The following is a 25,566-nucleotide window of genomic DNA, read 5'->3' on the forward strand; positions in this document are numbered from 1 at the left end:
TTCCAAGTCTCTAGGCCAAACCATCTCTTGGTTCCTTTCATACCACTGACAGAGGCGTCATATCTCCTGTAATCTGACAGTGGCCGAGTGCTCCAGGGAACCACTCTCCACTGAATCTCTAATGTTCTCTTTCAAACCTCTTTATTTGCTATGGCCCATCTATGCGACTCTGGTATGGCCCACGGATCACTCTTAACTAACTTCCCCCTGGGAGAGCTTGTTCATTATCATGGCTTCAACGAACACATGTGAAAAAGTCTCCTGTCTCGTCCAGAGTACAGGTAGCTCGCCCTCTCTGCTGAGCATCAGGCTCCCAACATGTAAACTTTCCACAACAAAGTACTGGTGAGCCTGCCTCCCCTGTGCTTACTTGCCCGGAGCCCACCCCGCCCCATCTTCTTTTCCTCTATGCTTTTCTCAGTGGATAGAAGCATCGTCTGCAGAGGGGCCCTAGCTAACTAGAGCAGACGGTCTGCAGCCGCCTTCGAATTCTCTCCCATGTCTCTTAAAGCCAGCAGGTCATCCACCGGGGAGAAACTGTCTCAAGTCTCTGACCCTGTATCCCCTCTATTCTTTATGCCCCTGTTCTACTTTCATTCCTCACAGGGGACCATCAATGACCCCCACAGAATTATTCTTATATGCCCCCTACTCTTGGGTATTCCAATTTATAGCTCACATTTTTTTAATTGACGTATAGTCGACTTACAATGTTGTGTCAATTTCTGGTGTACAGAATAGTGATTCAGTTATACATATATATATATATATTCCTTTTCATATTCTTTGTCATTATAGGCTATTACAAAGTACTGAATATAGTTCCCTGTGCTGTACAGTCGGACCTTCTTATGTATCTGTTTTCTATATATACAGCCCACATTATAATGCAGCCTCCCAAGGCCCAAAAATCACCTTTCACCCTTAATTCCTGCTACTCTTACTCTTAGGTTGTAGCCACAGCCAAAATGTATTTCTCCAAGTGCACTCAGCTCAGCACATAACCCCGTCCCTGGAGTACTACCTCTGCCCTTTACACTTGTCATCAAGCAGTTCCTAGGAACCCCCCATCGCCCCCCCAGAATGGATGACTCCTCCACTGTTGCTTTCACACAACGCACCTGCACAACAGCTCGTACCCAGCTGCAGTCAGCTCTTCATACCCTGGCTTGTAAAGCCCTCAAGGACGCAGGTCTGCCTTCAGTCCCTGCCCTAGTGCCAGGTACACACCCAGCGTTCAACACAGAGACACTGATCATTTCTACTCATCCAGCACAATTATCCACTGACGATTGTTAAAATTATAATGCTAGGAACAGCGTGACCCCAAAACTGTTTTGTCTTTTGTAGAGAATAACTACACTGAGCAGATTAGTATCTATCACATGACCTCAAGGAAATTACAGTTATTTTCAGAGCCTATTCTATGGCCAGCACCATCTTAGCTGCTTTATACACTAAGTCACTTATTCCCCACCACAACTGTATGAAGGAGAATCATTCCCGCTTTGTAGATGAGTCAGGCACCAAGAGGATACAAAACTTCAAGAACACTATCAGCCGGCAGGGTGCACAGCCAGTGTTCAAAACCAGGCGGCCCGGTTTACAAGCCCATTCTTTTATTTTCTAAAATTCCCTCAGCAATTTTCTGTTACGATCATGCTTCATTCAATGTAATATCTGACGAACGTTTAACATAAGACAGTACATGACGGTATCAGATACCTGAGCATCGGTCTTGGTGGAGGTGGCAGTTCATCAGGATCCTGGCATCTCTTAGCTTTTTTAGTGACTTGTTTATAGATATTTCGAGCTGTCACTCCCACCCATAGTACTGTAGCAAGGGTGGAATAATGAAGAATTATTCCAACCTAGAAAGAAGATTGAAGAATATGTAAACTAAGAGGGGGAAAAACAATTACCTTTAACAGTCATCAAGTGTAGCAGCTGCCAGTAAGCTTTATCAGAAAGACTGGGAAGTTACTTTCAAAAATCTGATTCAAAAACAGTATGGAGTATTCTCATGATCAACCCCTCTGCCTGCTAATGAAACACAGAAAGCAATCTAACAGGTGTGCAAACAGGCAAGCAGGTCCTCTAACAGACTAGCCGACAGCTGGATCCAGGAGGCCCACGGACTACAACTTACACCGAGATGACTCAATACACCACAGAATTCGCTTTGAAAAATAATAAACCAAAGGCATGTTTCTCCAAGATGCTATGCTATAAATTAGAGTTGAGTTCCTCCTTTTAAGGAGGAATGTAGAGGTCAAGGGTGACTGGGGTGTGAAAGTCACAGCACACAGAGGATAGGCTTTAGAGTCAAAGACCTGAACAGTTCTAATTCAGAGCTTTCACATACTGAAATGGTAAGCGAGTCACATAACAGATTGGTGATTAAATGAGTGAGCTAAAGAGTCAACAATTTTGCCTGGTTTTAAAATCAGAATCCACCCCTTGTGATACCTGAGCAAACCTGCATAGCAACTCAGGCACTGCCTTCCTCATGTGTAAACTGAGAAGAATGTGAAACCATTGTTGAGGTTTTCAGTAAGATCGTCTATATAAAGCATTTAGCACATTGCCTGGTACATGATAAGCAATTAATTGAAAAATACAGCAACACTTTTATTATTACTTATTAGGAGTATGGTTTTAAGGAAACAGTGTCAACCTTTTTGAAATTAATGTTCCTCATTTGCCTAGTGGATTATCAACCATCTCCTGTGGTTTCTGTAGGGACTGAATGGACACAATACTTGGGACATAATAAGTGCTCGATTAACGACGGTTAATTGCAACACACGTAAATGGTCACACCGAGTTTCCTCCTGGAGGGGTGATGGGGGCATGTTTATCACGTGATTTCTGTTTGAAGCAACACCAGTTAAAGATAAAATTCCAGATGAAGGCAAGCAGTGGGCAAAGAGACGTTTAAAATTTATTTTAAGAAAAAATAAATACCTGTGTGTCATCAAGGGAATAATTTAGCTTTCTTATCTAATTACTATCTTCTTATTGTTTCTTATACAATTATCACAGGTAAACTCCTATTAATAAAAATGTCCAAGAAAAAAGAAATATTCTAAAAGGATGGCTCTCCAATCTCAAAAAAATGAAATGGACTGACATTATCAAACGTAGGTCAGTCACAGAAGCATTCAGACTGCTGCCAGAGGTTCATCTTAATGAGAGCCAATCTGCAGTTCAACTTAGTGACATGAAGGCGCAGGGATTACTTTGCAGGGCAGAAAGCTAGGGTGGTCACGGTCCCTGCAATGACTGGAAGCGCTAGGAGGGTGGCTCCAGCCTGGCCAAGCCAGAGCAGTCAGAGTTTTCTTCTTAGGAAGAAAAGTGGCTCCTTGGTTCCCGCTAGGTTTTGCTGACTGCACTAGAAAAGCAAAATTTACAGATGTTTAAGTGGAACAAAAAGCATAAAATAACCCTTTGAACTATCCGGTGTCACACCGAATACTGTAAATAAAAATAGTATAATTGGATTTGGTGCACAGAAACCAAAACATTCAAAACAAATCACTGTTACTGACTCAAAATGGCAGGCTCTGCGGTTCCTGGAGTTCTAACGCAGAGGTCAAAAGTCAGAGGTCAAAAGAACAAGACGGGGTTGCAAATGAGTTTAAAAACAGAAGCTGAAAATTCTCTGAACACAGGAGGTGCAAGGTGGAGAATTTTCTTGTTTTGGATCCAAGTAAAATTCAACCTTTAGATTCTGAAGTGTTTTCCATGGCATTTCAAAGCTCGCAGAGAAGTATTCACACTTGAAAGACACCGAACCCCTCTAGTTAGACAATTATTACCAATAGTGGAATTTTAGGAGACTGATGTCACCTGGTAACAGTCACACAGGCAAGTCACCAAATATTCCACAAGAGCCAGAATAAAGGAGGCCCTGAGGTCTAGGAGTGAGGGTGCTCCTGTATTTTGGAATGAGGTTCTTCCTATTTTATTCTCCATCAGACACTTGGGCTATACATGAAATACAGCCTCACTGTCACAATGTCTTCCAAATAAATCAGAAATACATGTGGGAAGTTTGTAAATAAGTAAGATAATTCCTAAGGCAAGTAAATGATTTATTAAATGCAACGATTATAACTTAAGAAAGTCACCTTACCTTAGGACATCAATTTCCAAAGCTGCAAAATGGATTCAAAATAATGATCCTAAAGAGTTGTACTTACATGTTAACCTAACCATACACAGTCACATACCAGAGACTAGACATCATGACAATTGGATTTTTAACCACCAGTAAACCTACAATAGTGCAGCATTCACATCAAAGTGTTCAAAAAATCTTTAACACTCGCATAATCATATATGCATACAAAAACCATACAAGAGCTTCCACTGCTGAATGCCTGTGATGGACCCCAAAATGGATAACACAATTTTGTATGTGCTTCCATTTTAGCCTCTTAGCATCACCATCTGGCTAGTGTTACAGTAGAGGAGACTTAAGCTGAAAGAGGTCCACCAGAGGTCACATGGTCAGTGGCAGGGCTGCAGCTCAAACCCAAAGCCTGTGACCCTTCTATTATGCCCTGCTGGTCCTCACTAAACAGCAAAGCACCGTCACTAGGGAGGGCTGGAGAGGAACACTCAAGAGTCAAAAGAGACTGGCATTTGAATCATGCCTCTGCCACCCAAAAGCCCGAGTGATTTGGGGCAAGTTATTTCAACTCTCTAAGACTCAATTTCTGTACTTATAAAATATATGAGTAAGAAATACCTCCTGGGGTTAATATGAAAGTTAACACACTTGCAGTAGTTGGCAAGTGGAAAGCTCTTCATATCCATGGATTGAACCTTTCCCAATGCATCTCATGTGCCCCTGCAGCAGTCCCCTGGATAACAGAGGACACCTGAGAAGGTCACCGGGCACTACATTTAATAGATTCAATCACGGAGTGGTAGAGCAACAAGGTAGCTTAAGTAAGATGAGCCAAATCCCATCACTGCGTAGCTAAGGAAACCAAGACCCAGAAAATTAACAATCAATTACTTGGCAGCACATCGTGCTAGATGTGCTAGAATCCAGATCCCTTCCAACCTTGAGTCAACGTCCCTTCTCCTCTGTCACCCAGCTTCTCAATTCTCCTCTGGCTCCTTTTGCAAAAGGGAGTGAAAGGCTACAGAATGCAGCCATGGTACCACCTGGAATGGACAACGTAACAAGCAGAGTGGGCAGGACCTGGCTGGTGGGGTCTTTAATAACCTCCACCAGTCACTGCAGGGTGGGAACCTGCTCACACTCTTCCTAAAATACGTGAGCCCTAACAGTGAGGTCATGTCACACCGATCATGTGCACTTAAAAGACTGCATGTAAAATATGCACGCTTCAAGGTTCAGTTTTAGAGATGGAAGAACAGCCCATCCCATTATTTACAGAAGAAACAGTAAGCCCCTAGTAGGTTAAATGGCTGGTCATACGGGCTGTTCCGGCAGACCCCGCTGGCTGCTAACTGAATTAAGTAAGAAGCAAGTTATGTCTGAGTCAGAGATAACAAGAATGATGTTATGTCTTCCATAGGGGAAGGAAAGAACATGGTCAAAAAAAAAAAAAAAAAAACCAGAAGAAAACAACATACAAAAAACATCTAGAGACCTGCCCGCCCCGCTCTCTGGGCAAATCTTTAACTAACAGATACTCGTTCTAGAGGCCCTGAAAACTCAGTGCAATGCCTGTCCTTTTCATTCTAGAAATGGCATAAAATACCATTCAGGATGATGAAAGGCAGTCATCTTTACTATGGCCTCTTTCTATTCATTTCCTTAGTGAAATAAATTTATGTGCCTACTCTAAGGAATCAATGAATATTTTTAGACAGAATTGAGACGATTACTACCATTGTGTCCTGGGTATGCTCTTAATAGTCTACGCTCAAAAAATGGCTCCAGGGTTGAATGATTTCTGCTATTTGCAACAGAGGCCTTTTTTGTTCATTTACCCAATATTTGCTGAGCACCTACTACGTGTCAGGCCTTCTACTGATCCCTGGATAAACATCGGTGAATCAGATCAACATAATTCCTGTCCCTGTGCAGAGTCCAGGGACAATGAATAGTAAATGACAGTCAATTACAAAGTTCTGAAGGTACCATGGAATTTTAATAAGCACCACAGGATAATGAGGGGAGGGGAGGCGAGGGGAGGAACTGTTTCTCTGAAACCATAACAGTAAACTGAGACCATGTGAAGAAGGGGCGAAAGGCTGAGAAAAGAGAAGCAGTATCTTGTGTGCATCTGTCAAGCTGATTTTGTAGACTCCAAACCAGTTTGTTTTCAGATGTATAGTAACGGCCTAAATATTCTGCACAGTTAAGAGGTAACTGTGTCAATAACAGTAGCAGAAATAGCTAACATCGTTGGGCGCCTACTGTATGCCAGGTACCCTGGAGTCATTTAATCCTCTCAACAATTCTTAAATACACACACACGTATTTTTAACTGGATCTCCTGAATACAGTATTGGATTGATCCTCAGCCTTAGGTTAATGACATACTGTAATGATTGGCCCAAGCACAGCCTGTCTTTATTTAGTTATTTAATAAGTTTTTGTTAACAATAAGTGTCCAAGAATCTATCGGTAAGACAGAAGACCTTGACAAAAACCTTCATCAAACTTTAAGATCCCCATCAGCCAAGATAATCATCATCCTATCTCCTGCACTGATCATCTCTCTGCTTTCCTTTTTTACAGTTTTATTGCACCTGTATATTTTTGTGAAAAGTGTGCTGCTTCATTTCAGTTACGTTTATCTTTATGAAAAAAGCTAGCGGGGCAGGGTGGGGGGGTGAATGTAATTTACAAGACTTATTTTTTTCACTTATATTCCTGGGACTGACTCGTACCACTGTGAATGCCTTGTTGTAATTCATTAATTTTGACTCTTGTATAATGCCACAGTTTACTCATTCACTCTCTCAGTGATGGGCATCTGGGTTGCTTCCAGGTTTCTGCTACTGTGCGGAGTGCTGCTGTGAATATTCATAGGCACATGTCTGCTCCAGATGGGTAAGCTTGCTCCAAGCCCATGAGCAGGGCTGTGGGTCCCAGGGTATGTGAATGTTCAACTTTAGAAGGTAAAGCCTTGCAGAACCATCCACTTACATTCCCACCCACTATGTATAAACCATGTGGCTCCATATGTCCTTCAATACTTGGCATTGCCAGGCTTAATTTTTGCTGCCAGAAAAGGCATAAAATGGTAACTCTCTTAACCTGCATGTCCATGACCACCAACGCTGAGCATCTCGTCAGGGGTCTACTGGCCCCCTGGGTTTCCTCTGCTATGAAATGCTTGTCACCCTCACCACCAGAAGAAATTCTGGGCTGTCTGAGGCATTCTCACTGATTCTCACAGGTTTTAATCTATTTGTTTATTCTAATGCTCTGTCAGTGGTATGTATTGAGAATAGCTTCTTCTAACTTGGAACTTGTCTTTTCATTTCCTTAGCAATCTTAATTTTTTAAAAAAGATCTTACCTTTAGTTTAGTCAAATATATCTCCTTCCTTTTCTAGCCAGTGCCTTTTAGTGTCATATTTGAGAAATCCCTCCTTATCCCAAGGATTATGATATTTTCTAATAAAAATTTTAACACTTTGGTTTGGACATCTGTTTAATCTACCCAGAGTTGACTGTTTTAATATGGCATGTGGTAGAGATCCATTTTAATCTTTTTCCAAATGGATTTTCCCCAGTTCCCTTAGCTGTACAGTGGTCTCTCTCCACCCAGAGGATGAGACGTGCGACCTTGGGTCTTACACCAAATCTCTGCAAGGGTCTGCTTCCCAGCAAGCTATTCTGTTGTGTTGGTTGATTTACCTATCCCTACACCAAATGCCACACTTTTAATTACAACAGCTTCCAAAGTTTGGATGATTAGAAATCTTCCCATTCTACCATTTTTCAGAAGCATTCTAGCTATCTTCGGCCCTTCTTTGCTTTCATATAAATTTAAAGGCCATTTTATTGTGTTTCATGAAAAATTCCCTTACCTACAGATTAATTTAGGAGGAACTGGCCACCCTTCTGATTTTAATTCTTCCTATCCTTGGACCCAGTGTATCTTGCCACTTTATTTAGGTCTTCTTTAAGACATATTAAATTTTTACCTGCAAATCGTGAACATTTTAAAATTATTTCTAAGTACTGGGTATTCTCTGATACTACATAAATGAGATCTTTGCATTCATTATTTTTTCTCATAGTTGCACTTCTGCATACTAGCAGCAAACTTCTGCATCTTAAACTACATTCTAAACAATGTTACATTCACTTTTGCTAAACTCTCCTACTGTTTCTAACAGCTTATCTGTCAATTACTTCAGGTTTTAATATAATAATCACATCACCTGACAACTCAATTATTATTCCCAGTTTACAGGTAAGAAAACTGAGACACAGAACTGTTAAATATTGAAATCAAGATCTTGAAAGGATGATCGTCTTCCCATGTTCACTGCAGTGTTATCCTAGCCAAAGGCTGGGAACAACGAATGAAGAAAATGTGGTGTACACACACAACAGAGTATTTATTCAGCCATAAATAAAAGAAGGAAATCCTGTCACATATTACAACGCGGATGACCCGTGAGGATATTACGCTAAATAAATACGTCAGTCGCAGAAGGACAAACACTGCATGATTCCACTTATACGAGGTATTTAAGGAGTCGGGCTCACAGAAGCAGAGGAATGGAGGCTGCTGGGGGCTGGGGCAGAGGGAGATGATGGGAGAGGGTGTGGCTTCAGTCATGTGAGATGAAAATGTTCCAGAGATCTGCTGTGCAACAGTATACTAGAGTTAACAACCATACCACACACTTAAAACTTGGTGAAGAAGGTAGATTTCTTGTTATGTGTTCTTTTGCAATTAAAAAAAGTTAAATAAGTTGCCCATAAAAACACATTAAACAAGACCGAGAGCCAAACCCATGCAGTCTGAACTCTTAAATTACTACGTGACACTGCTTGCTGTGTGCGTGAGGAAAACAACATGCAAGTGAAGAAATAAACCTTTACATATTCCCTATTCATACATGGAATAGTATTTGGTTTTTTTGTAGTGCAAGAATACTGTTCACTAAGGCTACACATGCAGTAACTTATCTGAAATTAAATAGTTGACATTTTTAATTCATATTTACCACAAAGTTTCTCATTTTTATTTCTTACAGTTAAATTTTTTTCTAATTCCTATTGTTTTTATAAAAGGATAAAAAAGTTTTTAATATCCTACTGTCAGAAAATGTCACTTCTCTTTCAGCCACAGTAAAGATTTCATAAATTTTTAAAAATTAATTATAATAGACATAACAAGTAGCACAAAATTCCCAAAAATAAAAAAAAAGCCCTATTAAGTCATATATTCAGTTGTGAAATGATAATTCAAAACTTGAAATATACTGGGTAAAGTGTTTAAGTGACATTCAGTTTAAATTTAATTAGCTAAAGAAAAAACTTTAAAGAAACGTTGCTTCCTTTATAGCGAATGAAACATATGAAATTACTTTCTATCAATGTATTTTTTTTTTCATTCCAGTTCTTCACTTTGACTTACTGCTTGGCAGACGCTGGCATTTCTAGTTTGGGTTATTCCTCCCACAAAGACCACACAGGTCAGGAAAATATGAAAGCACAAGTTCACAAGCATGTGCCAGCCTTTGAGACTGATTCTAATCAAGCTGTTAAAAGAAAAAGAGAAAAAATTAATATGCAGGTTAGTAAGTATGAAGCTGGACACTACAATATTCATCTCCACATTAACATTTCCAACTCATAAAAGGCCAAATGTAAACGTTCACACATTTGATTTTAGAAACACACTATCGGACACACACACAGAGAACGTTTGAGAAATCACTCAACTCAATGTAGTTTCTTAACATTTAACTTTATACAGTAAAAAAGACAAGTTAAAAGGAATGACTGGATGCACTAAAGGCAAAACAAATTCTCCATAATAAGAAATATGTGAGCTTTTGTTAGTTACAATGTCTTATGACAGATGGATTACTTGTTTGCTTTCTGGGAGGTTCTGTAAGATGCCAGTCTATATTTTTCCTGACCTACTAGGATAACGTGGTCTAAATGCCCAACATATTTCTCCCTGGTCTTTCACAGTGAAATGCTGAAGTCTGTCTTTTTTATATCAAAATCTCTGTTTCTTAACTAAATGCCAAGAAATGTCATGTATGTCCAGCTTACAGAGGAAAATACATTCTAGCAAAACCTCTTGTACAGTGAGTTTCTGCTTAGCAAATGCTTTCAGTTCATTATTTCTTACCATAAAACAAAAGTTTCTCTAGCTTTCTTTGCCTCCAATTAACAAAAATCATATTCCACACTTAAATGCCACAAACTTTCTTTAATGCTGTCTATAAAAGAATATTACACACAACAGGCACAAATTCATGAAACAGGAATAACACCACAGTCTAGTTCTGGAAAACACCTCTGCAGGTAACAAGGCTCCACTTTACCTCACCCCCGGTGCCCCAGCCCCAGCCGCCAACACACACTCCCTAGATTCTTCCCCAGAAACAAAGCCAGCAAATTGAATGAATGCTGTAGAAGGTGAATTCACCATCACACATACTAATTATTTACATCTTTTAAAAAAATATTTTTTAATATTTTATTTAGTTTTTGCTTGGGTTTTTTGTTTGTTTTTGTTTTGGGGAAGGTAATTAGGTCTATTTACTTACTTATTTTAATGCAGGTACTGGGGACTGAACCCAGGACCTCCCTCGTGCATGCTAAGCATGTGCTCTACCACTGAGCTATACCCTCCTGCCATCTACATCTTGAATTGCATGGAATGAAGAAGGCTTGTAGGCATTATGAAGTAATCGTCCTTACTTTGGAAGGGTAGCATGGTCTTAAACTCAGTTCCACCCTAATTAAATGTGACATAAACTCCTCCGACTCCAAGTCCACAGATCTCCATTTGCAAAGTTTTATTTCTCACCTGTGATGGAATATGTAACTGACAAGGACTACGGAGAGGCTCAAAAGAAGAATGACGGCAGTGGTGTAAACCACAGGGTGCAGGAGACTGGCTGCCTGCGTGTAGAGATCAGACCCCGTCAAATCCTGGGGGGGAAAAGAAAGCGTTATTCTAGGAGCATGTTTCTGGACATGTAACTACCAAGAGTTTCTTGGTAACTAAAACACACTGATAAACAGAGCTCTGGCCCTTAACACCTCTTCCTTTCGAAGACTGTGTTTCATGCTATTTTCCTCACACAAGACTGCCTTCCTAACTTCCACTGTGTTAACTACTTACACACTGTGTACACACACACACACACAGTTTCACTGTGGACCATCTGCTTTACAAATGTGAATACTGCCTCTCCCATGAGGGTAACAGAGAGAGAGCAGCAGTGATTTAGAACAGCAACCATGGACTTCACCCTTTTTAATGCTGTTTCACCCCACTTACCACTTGGCACGCTCTCCAGCTGATAAGGCTCAAGACAGCAGCATCTCCACGTCAATAAACCCTAAACAGACCTCTCTAGCTGCCTGTGGTCAAGCCCAACAAATACGAATGGACCACACGCTGGGCAAGGCTCAGGGACATAATGGTAAACTGTGGTTCTTGTCCTTGAAAGCTGCGAGTCACAGGGCACTCAGACGCACAATCAGACCACAACGACATGTGATGAACACAAGGGCAGCCCGGTGATGTGAGCAACGAGGTCAAAGATGAGTAACAGCAAATAGTAACAGCCAGTCACTCACAGAGGTTAACCATAATCCTGGCACTGTGCCAGCACCTTACACGGAGGAACCCTATGAGCCAGGTATTATTAGCCCCATTTCATGGCCTGAAAAACTGAGGCACAAAGACATTAAGTGCCGGAAGGACTAGCTCCAAAAGAGCTTGGCTGCCAAGGCTGTGCCTCCAAAAACGAGGCAGACAGTGCTTCCTAAAATGAAAACAGTGGACATCTGTAGGCTTCCTTCCTTCCTAACGAAGGAGCCAAGTGGGCTGGGCAGACACCTCACCTGGGCCGCAGCCGCCATGCCAGACAAGCACGGTTTAGGAGTCACGGCTACAGGCTTACCAGGTCCTATCACTGAACTGTCTTTCTAAACCGATTCTGAAAGCTACACAGTGACAGCTAGATGTGGGAAGGCGTTCACAGCGATGTGTGTCTAGTCAGGAAGCTCTTGAGACAATTCCTGAAACTTGAAACACTAGATGGAAGGAAGGAGGAAGTGGACGGGGGACAGACAGACGAGGACACGGGACACGGCCTCAACAGAGGATGGAAGGAGGCAGCACATGTTCCCACAGAAGGATCAGAGGTTGACAATGTATGCTGACAGGTCTACAAAGACCACATCGGGATGCCCTGACAAGCCCCTCACCAGAACCAGTGATGAATGGAGGCCTGGAGCGCGACAAGACTCAGACCTAACTCTGTTCCAGCCCGAGTGCTCACCACGCTGTGACGGGTCCCACACCTGCAATGCACCTACTTACCCAGTAAATGTTAGCTGGGTGCCCACCGTGGCCAGGCGCTATGCCAAGCACTGGATATTGAAGGGAATGCAGGGCCCCTCAAGCGCTGACAGCCTATAAACCGAGATCCAGAAGGGAAAATACAAGACAAGAGCCTACCACCCTCAATTCTGAACCACCTGCCGGGTGAGATGAGACACCCACGGCATTTGTCTGTGGTACACAGCTTCAACGTACTTGCACTCGGCTAAAAGTCAGAATGTTAGAGAGAAAATTCAAAAACTACCGGGGCCATGAGAAACAGTGGACACTCACTGGAGTGGACACATTTCCCCTTGTTTCTATGAAAAGTTACTCTTCCAATGCAGAGTCAATAGCTGAGGATAAACTTTCAGTGTCTAGGATGTGGTCTCTTGACTCTTTCCCTTCCTCTAGGAAATGTTCCAGAACACATCGCCACCTGCTTACAAGCTGTGTGGTTTGGGACAGTCACCTCACTGTACGCTGGAGACACCACAATCATCTCATCTGGCAGGGTTTGGGGACGGAGCAGAAGGGTGTCCCCACGCTTTCCACAGGCCTTTGCAAAGAATAACGAAACACAGGTAGCTGGATGTCATCTAATAAAACATCAAAGTGCCAACTCTGCTCTCAAAGTATGTCCTCTAAAATATTCACGTTTAAAGGAATCAGTTTTTTTCAAAAACCAAATAAATGCGACAGAGTATGAGAGAGAAGCTGGGTGTTGAAACAGAGGGCACTGACTCTAACGATTCCAAGTCAGGACTGGAGAAAGGAGCAAGGACTACTGACTGTTCACACAGGGCACTGCTTCCTGGGGGCATCTGTGGTTGTCACAACAAACTGACCTTCCCCAAAATGAAAGAGAACCCCTGCTGAGAAAAGCCTGGGAAGGTGCGAGGAGCCAGAGAGCAAACAGTTTAAGCTTCGCTGGCCAGGAGCAAAATTGAGGCTGTTACGCAGGCACTTACTAACCACTTAAAACGGAACCATTAAATCATTTAAAAATCACCCTTAGCTTTCCAGCATTCAAAACATCAAACAAATAAATAATCAGCAGCTGCCTGGAACTGGCCTGTGGGTCAGGTGTTTGCCAGGGTTAGCAGACCGCCCCCCTTTTTAATAAAGGAAATAAATTCAGTTAAGGAAAACCTCCTAAAAAAAAGTTTCTTCTGTATAGCTCAGGGACTCTGTTTAGTATCTTGTAATAACCTCTAATGGGAAAAAAAATATGTAAATGAATATATGCATGGCTGGGACATTGTGCTGTACACCAGAGATTGACACATTGTAACTGATGGTACTTCAATTTTAAAATAAAATAAATAAAATAAAATAAAATAAAATAAAATAAAATAAAATAAAATAAAATAAAATAAAATAAAAATTCTATTGAATACTTGAAAAAAAAAAAAAGAATGACCTTCTATCTTGATAACAAAATACAAGAGAATATAAGACTATTTAAGACAATTGAGAAGATCAGGATAAGAAAGAAGTTAAGAGAAGTTAAAGACTGAAACAAAAGAGGCAAAGCTGAAATCTGAATAAAAATTATTTTCAATTATATTAGTAAACAAACAGAGGCTTTGTGATACTATAACAAAAACACAGGTGAAGGGGTCAAAAGGTACAGGTTTCCAGTTATAAAATAAATAAAGTCCTGGCAATACAATGTGCTTTATTAATAATATTATACTGTGTATCTGAAGAAAGTTTTCATCACAAGAGAAAAAAATGGTAAGTGTGTTTGGTGATAGATGTTAACTAGATTTACTGTGGTGAACATTTTGCAATATACACATACACAAATATCGAACCATCACATTCTATGCCTGAATTAATACAATGTATGACACTCATACCTCTATTAAAAACAAAACCTACCCATACAGGGAGAGAAGGTGACATCTCAAAAGCCCTCAAACCCTATAATTTCACTGCTACCCATAATTCTGGCTTTCACTCTCTCTTTTTATAAATCAAATCACTTAGATTCAAAAAAAATTACTAAATAAATTGTCCATAAATGGCCACTAGGAGACATCCGTGAGAAAAAAAGTAAAAGTGTCATTCACGTTTGCAATATAGTAGTAAGAAAGGAAATGTCCCTGCCTGTGGCGCTTACTTGACCACGGGCTATCACTTAATGGTGATCTTAGTCACTCTTTCACATGGCGCAAAGTTTAAGAAAATACTAAGCTAGAAAATGAAAGTAAAGTTTTCCACCAATGCAGAGAACATCAGAACACCCGAAAGTATGTTAAAAAATTACAGAGATAATTGTTACTAAGAAACCAAATAAATGAAAGAAGTGTTTGAAATTCTTTGTTTACTTGACAGAGGTTCATATATTTGCAAGAGTTATTTCTAGCCTGAGAATTACTAAATAGAAAAATCACTGGTAGTTTTAAATAATCCATTATTATTGTATCAATAATAATTATAACTCAGTAATTGTTTAAACTCACCAGGATCTGAATAATGGAAGGAAGTCCAGAGAAAAACACCTCAGGGAGCCCTCTGTTTGTCAGAGTACAAAGTATTATAAAGAGTTTGCCAATAAAATAAAATTTTTAAATAGATCTTAAATCAAGAATGTAAAACAAAACAAAACAAAGCAAAACAAAACAAAACAAAAACCCAAGACATAAAAAACAAGTTGATGTCTATGTTGGTTTTCATTTTTCCCCTAAGAAACAAAGAATAATTTCAAGAATTTGCTCCTCCTACCACATATCATACACAAAAGTCAAGTCCAGTCACATCACAGCATCACGGACCTAAATATGAAAGGTAAAACACATTTAAAGCTTCTTAAAGAAAACAAAGGAGAATCTCTTAATGATCTTAGGGTAAGCAAAGATTTTTCTTTTGTTTTTTTCTTTTTTTAAAATTGAAGTATAGTTGATTTACAATGTTGTGCTAGCTTCTGGTGTATAGCATGGTGATTCACTTATACATATACATTCTTTTTCATATTCTCATTATATGCCATTGCAAGATACTGAATATAGTTCCCTGTGCTATACAGTAGGAACTTGTTGTTGCAAAGATTTCTTTAAAAGGACATAAATAACACTATTTTAAAAAATTAGAAAAATTAGGAACTCTGTTCATAAAAAGGCAACATTAAGAGCAAAAGGAAAAAGGCTTGGCTTTAGACTGAATGTTTGTACCCCCCTCATCAAAATTCCTGAAATCAAATCTCCAATGTAATATTTGGAGGTGATATCTTTGAGAGGTGATTAGGTTCTGAGGGTGGAGTCTTTGTGAACAGGATTAGTGTCCTTTTATAAAAGAGACACCACAGAGCTGCCCTGCCCCTTCCATCAGGAGAGGGCACAGAGAGAAGGCAGCACCTATGAAGCAGGAAACTGCTCCTCACTGGACACCAGGGCTGCCAGCACCTCGATCGTGGACTTCCCAGCCTCCAAAACTGTGAGAAATAAAGGCCTGTTTGTAAACCATTTAGTCTGTGGCATTCTGTTACAGCAGCTTGAACTGATTAAAACAGGCATGAATTGGGAGAAGATATTTGCAAAACATAAATCCAACAGAGAGCTCCTATTCAGAACTCTTATCTAGAATTCCCATAAATCAATGAGAAAACAATGGACAACCAAATACAAAACAGGCAAGATTTGAGCAGTAACTTCACCAAAGGGCACACCCAAAGTGCCAAAAAGGAAATGAAAGGAAGGCAAATCAAAGCCACAATGATACGTCAGAGTACAGCCACAGGAAGACCAAAATTTAAGACTGACAATACCAAGCATCAGCAAGGAAGTGGAGCAACGAAAACTCATTACTGGTGAGGCTATAAATCAAAAAAAAAAAAAAAACAAAAAAAAACAAAACAAAACAAAAAAAACCACTCTGGTCAACTGTATTGCATTATCTACCAAAACACACAGATGCCTACAACCCAGCAGTTCCACTCCTGAACACACATGTCCATCAAAACACATGTGCATGAGTATTCATTGTAGCTTTTTCTTCATATCCAGAACCTTCCAACAACCCAAATACCCATCAACAGTAGAATGAACAAATTTTGATATATTTGCACAATGGACTACTATGCAGCAATAAAAAAGAATAAACTGCTACTACACGCAAAAACAAAGATAAATTTCACAGATGCAGTGACAGGAAAGAAATCCGACACAAAATAGTGCATGCTACACAATTCCAACTATATAGAATTAACGAGCAGACAAAACTTTTTATGGTGATAGACATCAAAGGGTATCTCTTGGGACAATGGTGGGAATTAACTAGAAAGAAACATACCAGAGCTTCTGAGTGCTCAAGTAAAAATATTGATCTTAAAGGCAGCTAAATATGTGTATTCATAGCTATATATACTTATGATCTGTGCACATCACTCAATAGCTCAATTTAATGAAAAAGGGGAAAAGCGCCGGTCCCCCTCAGATCATCAATTCTACTTCAGAGAAGTTATCCTGCAGATTTTCCATTAAATGTGCAAAATAATTTTGTACAAACTACTGGAAATGAAACAGAAGAATGCCCTAATAAATTATGGTGAGGACATAAAATAATATTCAGAGGTGAAAAAGAATAAGAAAGCTTTCTGGCATTGATACAGAAGTTTTCAGGAAGGAGATTTAGCAGTAGAGAGATTAAGAAGACATTTCTGGAGTCCAAATTCAAATAATTCCAATTCCAACACTAACTACCTTTGTAAATGTGGTCATGGTGCTTAAGCTCTCTATGCCCTGGTTTCTCCATCTGTCAACAGGGGGTTATAATAATAGCACTGTACTTCACGAGGTTGTTATGATGAACAAATGCATTAACGCACGTCAAGACTTCAGAGCCACCACCATCACCACCATCATACCATCCTAAGAATATCACCTTATGTTGATGAGCATAATTTATATGTCATCAGCAGAAGATATATCACTCCATGGAAAAAAGCATGGTTTAGAACAATGTTTGTAGCATGTAGCCTTTGTGTAAAAATGGAAGAAAAGGGAACCATTTATTCATTCTGTTGTAACATACATGAAAGTCTCTTCAATAATACATGAGAAACTAATATTAGTGGTTACCTATTTTGTGAAGCATGATTGATAGGATGGAGCGGTGGGAGTTCAAGTTTTCCACTGTATTCTAGTGTCAGAAATAATGGAAACATTAGACCCATGAGAATGTAGTACTTACTTAAGAATTTTATAAATAAAAATATTGCTAGCATTCATGTTCAATTATAATGTATATGAAACCAAAGTTTGCTTTCATTCAGCATGTTTCATATAAACAAAATTCAAAAGCAATTCTAGAGATGTAAAAACAAACGTGTGCTCCGGTTTCATGTATTTCTAAGTGGATACAGTAACAAAAGGGGAATCAAGGTATTTTATCTTCACCACGATTATCAATTAAAGTAGTAAGTGCTATCGTAAATAGTTTGGCCCTACTCATTACCTACTTGCTATTCAGTTTTTTGTTTCCTACTAACCCCAGCTCCTAGGAAGCCCTCTGCCCCAATTGGCTATTTCTGATCACACAATTCAAACAAAACCACTGTCTGCTTCACTTTTTTTCTGGGTCCCATGGAGAACTCAGAATATAAATGGTTATAGCAGGATGTTTACTGAGCCAAACTATGGAATCAATTCAAGATTTACAAATATAATCTTTCTAGTATTATTTTTTAAATACAAAATTCTTTAAAACCAGAGCAGAAAAAGTTCTATGGGCTAGCTGCCAAAGTAGGAACTTATACTTGCTATAAATTCCTGCCTATCTTAAGGCAGTTTTCAAGAACAATAGGATTTTTCTCTATTATTCAAAATAGTGCCAAGTAAGGGGAAAAAAAGATGTTGACTTTCGATTTTTTAAATTTCTTCTATCTTAGACATGACTTTATTTAAGGGTAAGTATGATTTCATTAACTTTGTCATCTTGCTTCACTAGCAACCCTAAAAATTCCACATATTAACCTTATTGTAATTTTGTCAACAATTTCAGACACATGTCACCTTGCTGCCTCTAGGTGGCACAGTTATATTTAAGAAAAGTGAAAGGATAATCTTTGAAAATAGAAAAAAACTTGGTGCTGTATTTTAGCTTTAAAGAATTGTGTATTACATTTTTAAAAAGATTAGAAGTATGAAAGATAAAAGAATAGCTTATTCCTTCAAGAAAAGGATTATACTAATTTAAATTTTGGGGAAGAACAGCTAGGAAGTTCGGAAATAGTTGTTTAAACTGGTATTAAATTAAATAAAAATAAAAGTTTCACCTGGTGCAATATCATGTCCTTAACAGTGAAGCTTATAAAATGCCTTTTTTGTGTGTTTCTATTTCATTTCTCTTGCCCAACTTTTTCTAGTTAACTATTATAAAAATTTCAGATAATGCTGCATCTCTTTTATTTCTCCCTCAGTACTTCATCGTTACATGTTATTTTATAATCAAAACCCGAATGAGAAAGCACTTCCAAACTGAAACAGGAAAGGCTTCATATTTTAATTACCGCTTCAGGCTTTCTTTGAAAGGTGAGTACAAAACAGTAAAATGTGAACTTACAGAAACCATACTCAGACCTACAGAAATCAAACATCTATTTGTGAAGAGAATGGTAAACGATCCAAAAGGCTAAACGACTTACACCAACAGCAGAATCTCAACTAGCGCAGATCTGCCCACTGTCAGCCCGGGCCGACTGACACACAGCAATCCTTCCGCCCTGCCAGACCATCTACTTACTCCCCCCGTCGGGTGCAGCCAGGGAAGGTATCCCAGGTTGGGGGGCAAAGAGAAAACCAAAACACAGGGTAGAGAAAAATCTATTCTAATTCACGCCTGCTTCAAGATCATCTAGTGACAAATGCTCTTTTGTCTTTTTAAGAAAAGAATAATTCACTTAAAGTAAAATATATCATGTCTCAAGATTATTTGGTTCTTTGATAAAATATTGTCTAGGTAGCATACTCAGAGCCGGAGGCAGAAATAAAAACGTAGGCGTCCTCACTCCTGGGCTAGCCTCAAGCCGTTTCTGGGAAGTGTCTTTCCTATCCATCAGTAATTCCTTCCACTATACTCCAAATGCACACATACATACTCTGGAATGTAAGTGTCTTATAATAACCACAATATGAAATAAAAACTAGCACGGTTAATTTCATAATTATCAACTCAGCAATAAGATTCACTTAAAATCACTAATTAAAAAATTCTGTTCCTATACATTAATAACTAGTTATTTTACCAAAGATTAATAGACATGAACAATAGTAAATAACGAAAAACATTCACTTGATTAGCATTAAAGCTGAAAAAGACATTTGCGCAATACCATTGCTTGCAGCGACTAGACTGAAATTATCTCCATTACTCTAAATTCAAATAAGGAGTCTAAAAATTATGACATGTAGTGGGAAAAGGCATTATATGACAAAGAAGGAAAATCTCTCACTATTCATCCTGTATATTTGGACAAATGAGTCACTCTTCCTCGGTTGAGAGTTGGACTGTATATACTCCCAAGATGTTCCCAGATTTTAAGGTCAAGGTTTAGTTGAACTGATTCACTTATAAAGTTTACTGGAAATTCCTATACCAAATTGAATCCCATACATTCACTTTGTAATAACTCAATTTCCCTTTAAAATCAGAATTACACCAAATGTCACCTCCTACTTAATTAAAGGGAGCAATTTATGTTAAAAGTTTTTTTTTTAATCTTCATTTGAGCTTAACTATGCATAGGGAAAAAATTAAAATACTTAGTGTTTATGCATAAATTTAACAACGGCCATACCATCAAAACCGCGTAGTTACTGAGGGAGTAGCACTGCATGGTAGTGATATTTTCATCCGAATAGAGTATATGGCACCCATCTGACTTCCAGCCTCCTTGTCCGTTCAGCAAATCGAAGTCCCACTGGGCGGCCACAGCATCTGCTCCGTGCGCAATTCGACGTAGCGTCACATTAACAGGGATGTGGTGGGTATCGACGTTCACACCATCTGGAGAAGATGGGAGATAAAAATATTTCTGAAACAAACTTCAGAAACAATTAAATGTCAACGTCGACACTAATGAGTACTCTGAGAATATCTTCCTCACCACTGACTCGTTAAAACGAGAAGGAACAAAAATAAGCATTTTTAGGAACAGTGACTTATAAAGTCGTACTGTCCAGCGGCGGCGGGATGACATATGCCACGTACAGACCTATTTTGGTGAGGATCACGGGGGTAACCACTGTGCGCCGTTTCCCATCATCAGCCAACTTCGTCGAGTTCCCGGTGGCCGGGAAAAGCTTCCCGTTGCGGAAAGCGATGAGCTGAAGCTTACAGAGGGAGTCATCGCTGGGTCTGACTTCTCTCTTGTGCTTTGGTAAGAAGAGGGAAGGCGGCAGCTGAATAGAAGCTTCCACAATCGTGTTCTGAAAATGTATGCACAGAACAGACACAAGGAAGAGTCTCTGTGTTAGTAGGTAAAAACCACAGATGTTTTTAGATAGGAATGTTTCTAACTGTATGCTGAAGACATCTTTTTAAATGCATATATATGAAATGTAATAGTTACAACAATGTGTCAGGTAAGGGGAATGTCTTAACATCATGTAGCAGCACAGAACAAAAGAAGTACAAAGTAAAGAGAAATGCAAACTCTGTTTCAAAGAGTTAAAGTCATAAACAAGGGATAGTTTCAAACTGTAAAGTGAATTTTCCCCTGATAACATGTAGAGCTGAAGCAGGTAGCATTAAACAGAACAGGGATGTCAGCGGTCACTCTTTACATGAATTTTACAATGACAAAACATGGTAAATGAGCACACAGGGAGCAGATCGCAAATGTGAGTATCATTAATTTGGGCTTATGAAACTTTAAGGTGATTTATGATGGATTCCTACTGTCAAACAACAGAAAAAATTATACAAACATAATAAAAGTTCAGATTCTGCAAACTCTTAGCAGACAACTGAGACTAAGAAACACATTAGGTTTAGAAAAATGTAACAAAGAGGAACAATGGAAAATGCAGGCTGGGCACCGAATGCTCTTCAGATTTCTTTAGTAGGGATTTTTAAATTATAAATTATTCAGCATTCAATAAAAAATAAATGATACACCAAGGAGGCAAATGATTATCTAAAAAAATTTCTATTTTTAAGAACTTATCACAAAACCTCTCTCTTGGCACCAACCTCTGCACAATTTGATGTTCATGATGCTGACAGCATTTCTTAAAAAAAATCTGATGTTATTTCAATTCAAGTAACACCTTGGTTTCTAAATGTCAAGTCAAAAAAATCCTAAGTATGCCATATAATTTGGCAAAAATCTGTTTCAAATTCACTTTCTAACACTCTGTACATCACAACCTATAACCTGGCCACACTGAGTTTACAACTTTTTGAGATCTCCTTTTTTTTTTTTAATGTCACCATGCACATGCCAGTTATCTCCAGATGAAACAATCCACTCTTCTTATGTCTGGTAAACTCTTAAACTGGTCAGATTTGATTTTTCGTAAGTTAATTACGCTGGCAATGCAAATGATTGGTCGGGATGAGGAAGGTTGGCAGCTGAGGACTTTGCAGAGTCCTGTGCACAGGGCTTTTGGGGGATGACTAATTACATGACCCCTGGGGATACTACTTTTACAGGTAGGTGGTCCCTCTTCTGGATTCACGCTGCACTCTGCACGTGGCTCTGTCATGACGGATCTCTGCAGCATCACCATGTAATTCACTGCCTGCTCCACTAACTAGAGTAGGGGAATTTCTCAGGACAGCTAATCTCATTTCTTTTTGGACCTCCTAAGTTAATAACAGTTCCTGGCACTAGTATTTGATAAAAGTATCCCATTACTTATGAAATTAATGAAAATCTGTGTAGTATTTTTTTAAGGTTCTATTGAAGCAAATGATTGACTTTAGAATTTGTCTTTAACTGCTGTGCTTAGAACAGTGTTGTAACACAGCGATAGCCATGAGTATCTGTTGACAGTATTTTGGAAGTTTGAATATTGACAGCTTGAATATTACTTTCAAATTGAAGATGCCAGGAAAATATTCAGTAGAACTATTCCACCTAAAAAAACACATAAAAAGGTCCCTATTATTCTTGTAAATATAACCTGATAGGAAAACAAAATTTATTAGAAATTCTTTCACTAATACAGTAAATTTCTATTAAGTATATAAATTTCTCCTAAGTATATAAGGATGCATGCAACACAGGAAAGACATCAATAGATCGATTAACTAGAAGGTCAAAATCCTGATGAAATATTACATACTGGACATTTATAAAAACTTAAGTATTTTAAAAATTCATAAAATAATGTTGTTGTGAACACAAAATAACTTAAAAATAAAGCATAATTCTCTGAGAAAGTATCACTTATAACAAACTGAATTCATTTTTTAAAAAAGGAGTCAAACTATACTTTCTAAAAGAGAGCTGAAAAGGAAATGACAACTATTAATTTCTACAAGTTCAAAATTTTCTCTACACAAATTTAAACTTGTAAAACCATCCCAACAACAAATAAGAAAACTCGGGTTTATGGACAGATTGCTGAGAGATGAGAGCTATGTGTTCAAGGCTGTTACATACTCATGACTTCTAAACTATCCTCCAAAGTCTGATAAAGAAAATTACTAAATAATAATCACAGGTCTCCTACGGTGGCCTAGGGGTGCTGGAAAAGCCAACCTCACCTGTATCAATAATTTAATTTTTATAGTAAAAATGTAACATATGCATATTTAATCTCTTTAAAAGAAGTGCTGATCATTCATTAGAGAAAGGTTATGAATCTAACAACAACAAAAAAATCACCAAGGAACATATTTGTTTCATTCATTGTGTCTATATTTTTTGCCACTTGGCCTGAAGGCAAGAACACAGAGGTTATAATTTCACTTAACCATGTATTTATTTTTAAATGTATGGATTACAGCAACAGAAATAGGTATAGACATATGAATCATAGTTAATAAATTAGAAAAGTCTCTCTTAAAACCCTTCGGGAAATACTTGTTTCTGGTGTCTCGTATGTATTACTGAAGATCGTATGTCACCCACGGGGGGAAGGAACGTGGGGTCTGAAACCAGGAATCAGGATTTGGGTTCCCGCGTCACCATGGAGTAGCTGCTTCACCCTGTGTGACTTTGTCTACCCCCTGAGTCCACCCCGTCACGTGCATCTAACGATCTTCCTAACAAATGGTCTGAGGACCAAATGGGATCAAGACTAAGACAAGCACAATAAGGCTATGGAACTGTGGGTGGCATTTTTATTACTATTTCAGGGAGACCCCATGTTACTGCGCTTCACAGATAACTGCTTCTTTAGGTTTTGGTTTTAACAAACTGAAGGTTTGTGGCAACTCTACATGGCTAGCACTTTTTAGCAATAAAGTGTGTTTTATTTAAGGAGTGCACATTGTTTTCTAGGCACAATGCTATCTCACAGTTACCAGATTACAGTGTAGTGTAAATGTGACTTCTATATGCACTGGGAAACCGAAAACTCAGTGACTCACTTATTACAACACTTGCTTTATTGTGGTTATGTGGAACAGAACCCGCAGCATCTCCGAGGTCGGCCTGCATTGCTGCGGTGCGGCAGGTGGTTACCTGGAGGCTGGGCAGAGAGGAAACTGCCTAAACTGACTGACTGACCAGCCTTCATGTAGAACCTCACCATGTTTTGACTTCTACAGTTCAGCTTTAGTTTTAACCTCGATTCTAAATACTGACAAATTATAAACATGTGAAATTAATGTCATCGTGGAATTCATAAATTTATTTGCTAAATTCATATATATATTTCCGTATTTACTTGACATAAAACTAAGGAGAAAATGGTTAAGTACCATAAGGGATGTTAAAATCCAGTGGAAATACTTGAGTTAACACCATTTCTTATGGAACAATCTGGACTTCTGACACTACGTAATTAATACTTCAAATTTTTCTGAAATCCTAATTTGAAGTCTATAGAATTCAAACACTAAAATCAGAACCTGTCACTAAATCACTAAAAGAGCCACCTAATTTAAAACAGTAATTTTTTTCATGCTTTCTTGGCTATCTACTCACTTGATTTTTAAACAGACTGATGTTATGATACATCCCAGTTATTTTCTTGTGTATAATTAATTATTAACTACATACCATCTCTTGATTATCTCGCTGCTGAACTTAACAGGGATTATGTTTGCTTTTAGAATTTTTTTTAACTTTCTTTGCTAATTAAGTTTGGCTTACTCAACAGCATTTATTGGATGTTTCACTGCTCTATGCATGGCACTGTGTAGAATCTGGAAATATACAATGAAATAAGACATGGTCCCTGCCTTCAAACATTCAAAATCTAATAAGGGAGAGACAACAATAGTAAAACAACAATAAGAGATAAAATGCATTAAGTGCTTACTCTGTAGCAGACACTGTTGTAAATGTAATGTGTCACATTAAACCCTCTCAATGACCCTTTGAGTTTAATACCATTTCATGACTCCTCTATAATGGAAAGGACTGACACATTCCGAGAGGTTAAGGAACTAGCTCAAGTTTGCACAGCTTTTAAGTTGGGGAGCAGAACATGAACACATTCTTAGTAACCACAGCCTCTGGCCTCTTAACTATAGCTCAACTCACCAGCATATCAGCTTCTAATTATTCTGGAAAATGAACACAGCCCTATGGGACTAATAGGCAATGATGAATTCTGTCTGAGGAAGAGAAGGAAGCTGTCAGCTGAACGCAGTCTTAGAAGAGAAGCAGGGATCTCACCAAGCACGGGTGAGGCTGAGGGCACAGAAAAGGGCAGAAGTGAAGGCAGGAAGCGTAAAGATGCACACAGCCGGCCTGGAAAATAAAAGGACTTCCATTGGGCAAAGCCCTAGATGGGATGAGAGAAATGCAGGATGTATAGAGGAAACCGGATTTCAAATTCCAGTCAAGAAAATTTTAAAAAACCAATTCTCTCTGGCCACGTTAACAGCTGAATTCAGAACACCAAGAG

At 38.8% G+C, this 25,566-nt stretch overlaps 1 protein-coding gene across 4 annotated transcripts in view; it reads right to left on the minus strand.

Annotated features, from left to right (window-relative positions):
* The window catches only part of ADGRA3 (adhesion G protein-coupled receptor A3), a 99,174-nt gene that overhangs the window by 3,416 nt on the left and 70,192 nt on the right, over positions 1 to 25,566 (minus strand). For all 4 annotated transcript variants that reach the window (XM_032494804.1, XM_032494808.1, XM_032494816.1 and 1 more), the window contains 5 exons: positions 20,751 to 20,964; positions 20,334 to 20,542; positions 11,006 to 11,130; positions 9,596 to 9,719; positions 1,726 to 1,871 (listed from right to left, as the gene is read on the minus strand). In XM_032494804.1, the coding sequence (XP_032350695.1) occupies positions 1,726 to 1,871; positions 9,596 to 9,719; positions 11,006 to 11,130; positions 20,334 to 20,542; positions 20,751 to 20,964 (818 nt within the window). The remainder of the gene's footprint in view (positions 1 to 1,725; positions 1,872 to 9,595; positions 9,720 to 11,005; positions 11,131 to 20,333; positions 20,543 to 20,750; positions 20,965 to 25,566) is intronic.

The sequence above is a fragment of the Camelus ferus genome, chromosome 2, assembly GCF_009834535.1.
Source record: "Camelus ferus isolate YT-003-E chromosome 2, BCGSAC_Cfer_1.0, whole genome shotgun sequence".
NCBI lineage: Eukaryota > Metazoa > Chordata > Mammalia > Artiodactyla > Camelidae > Camelus > Camelus ferus.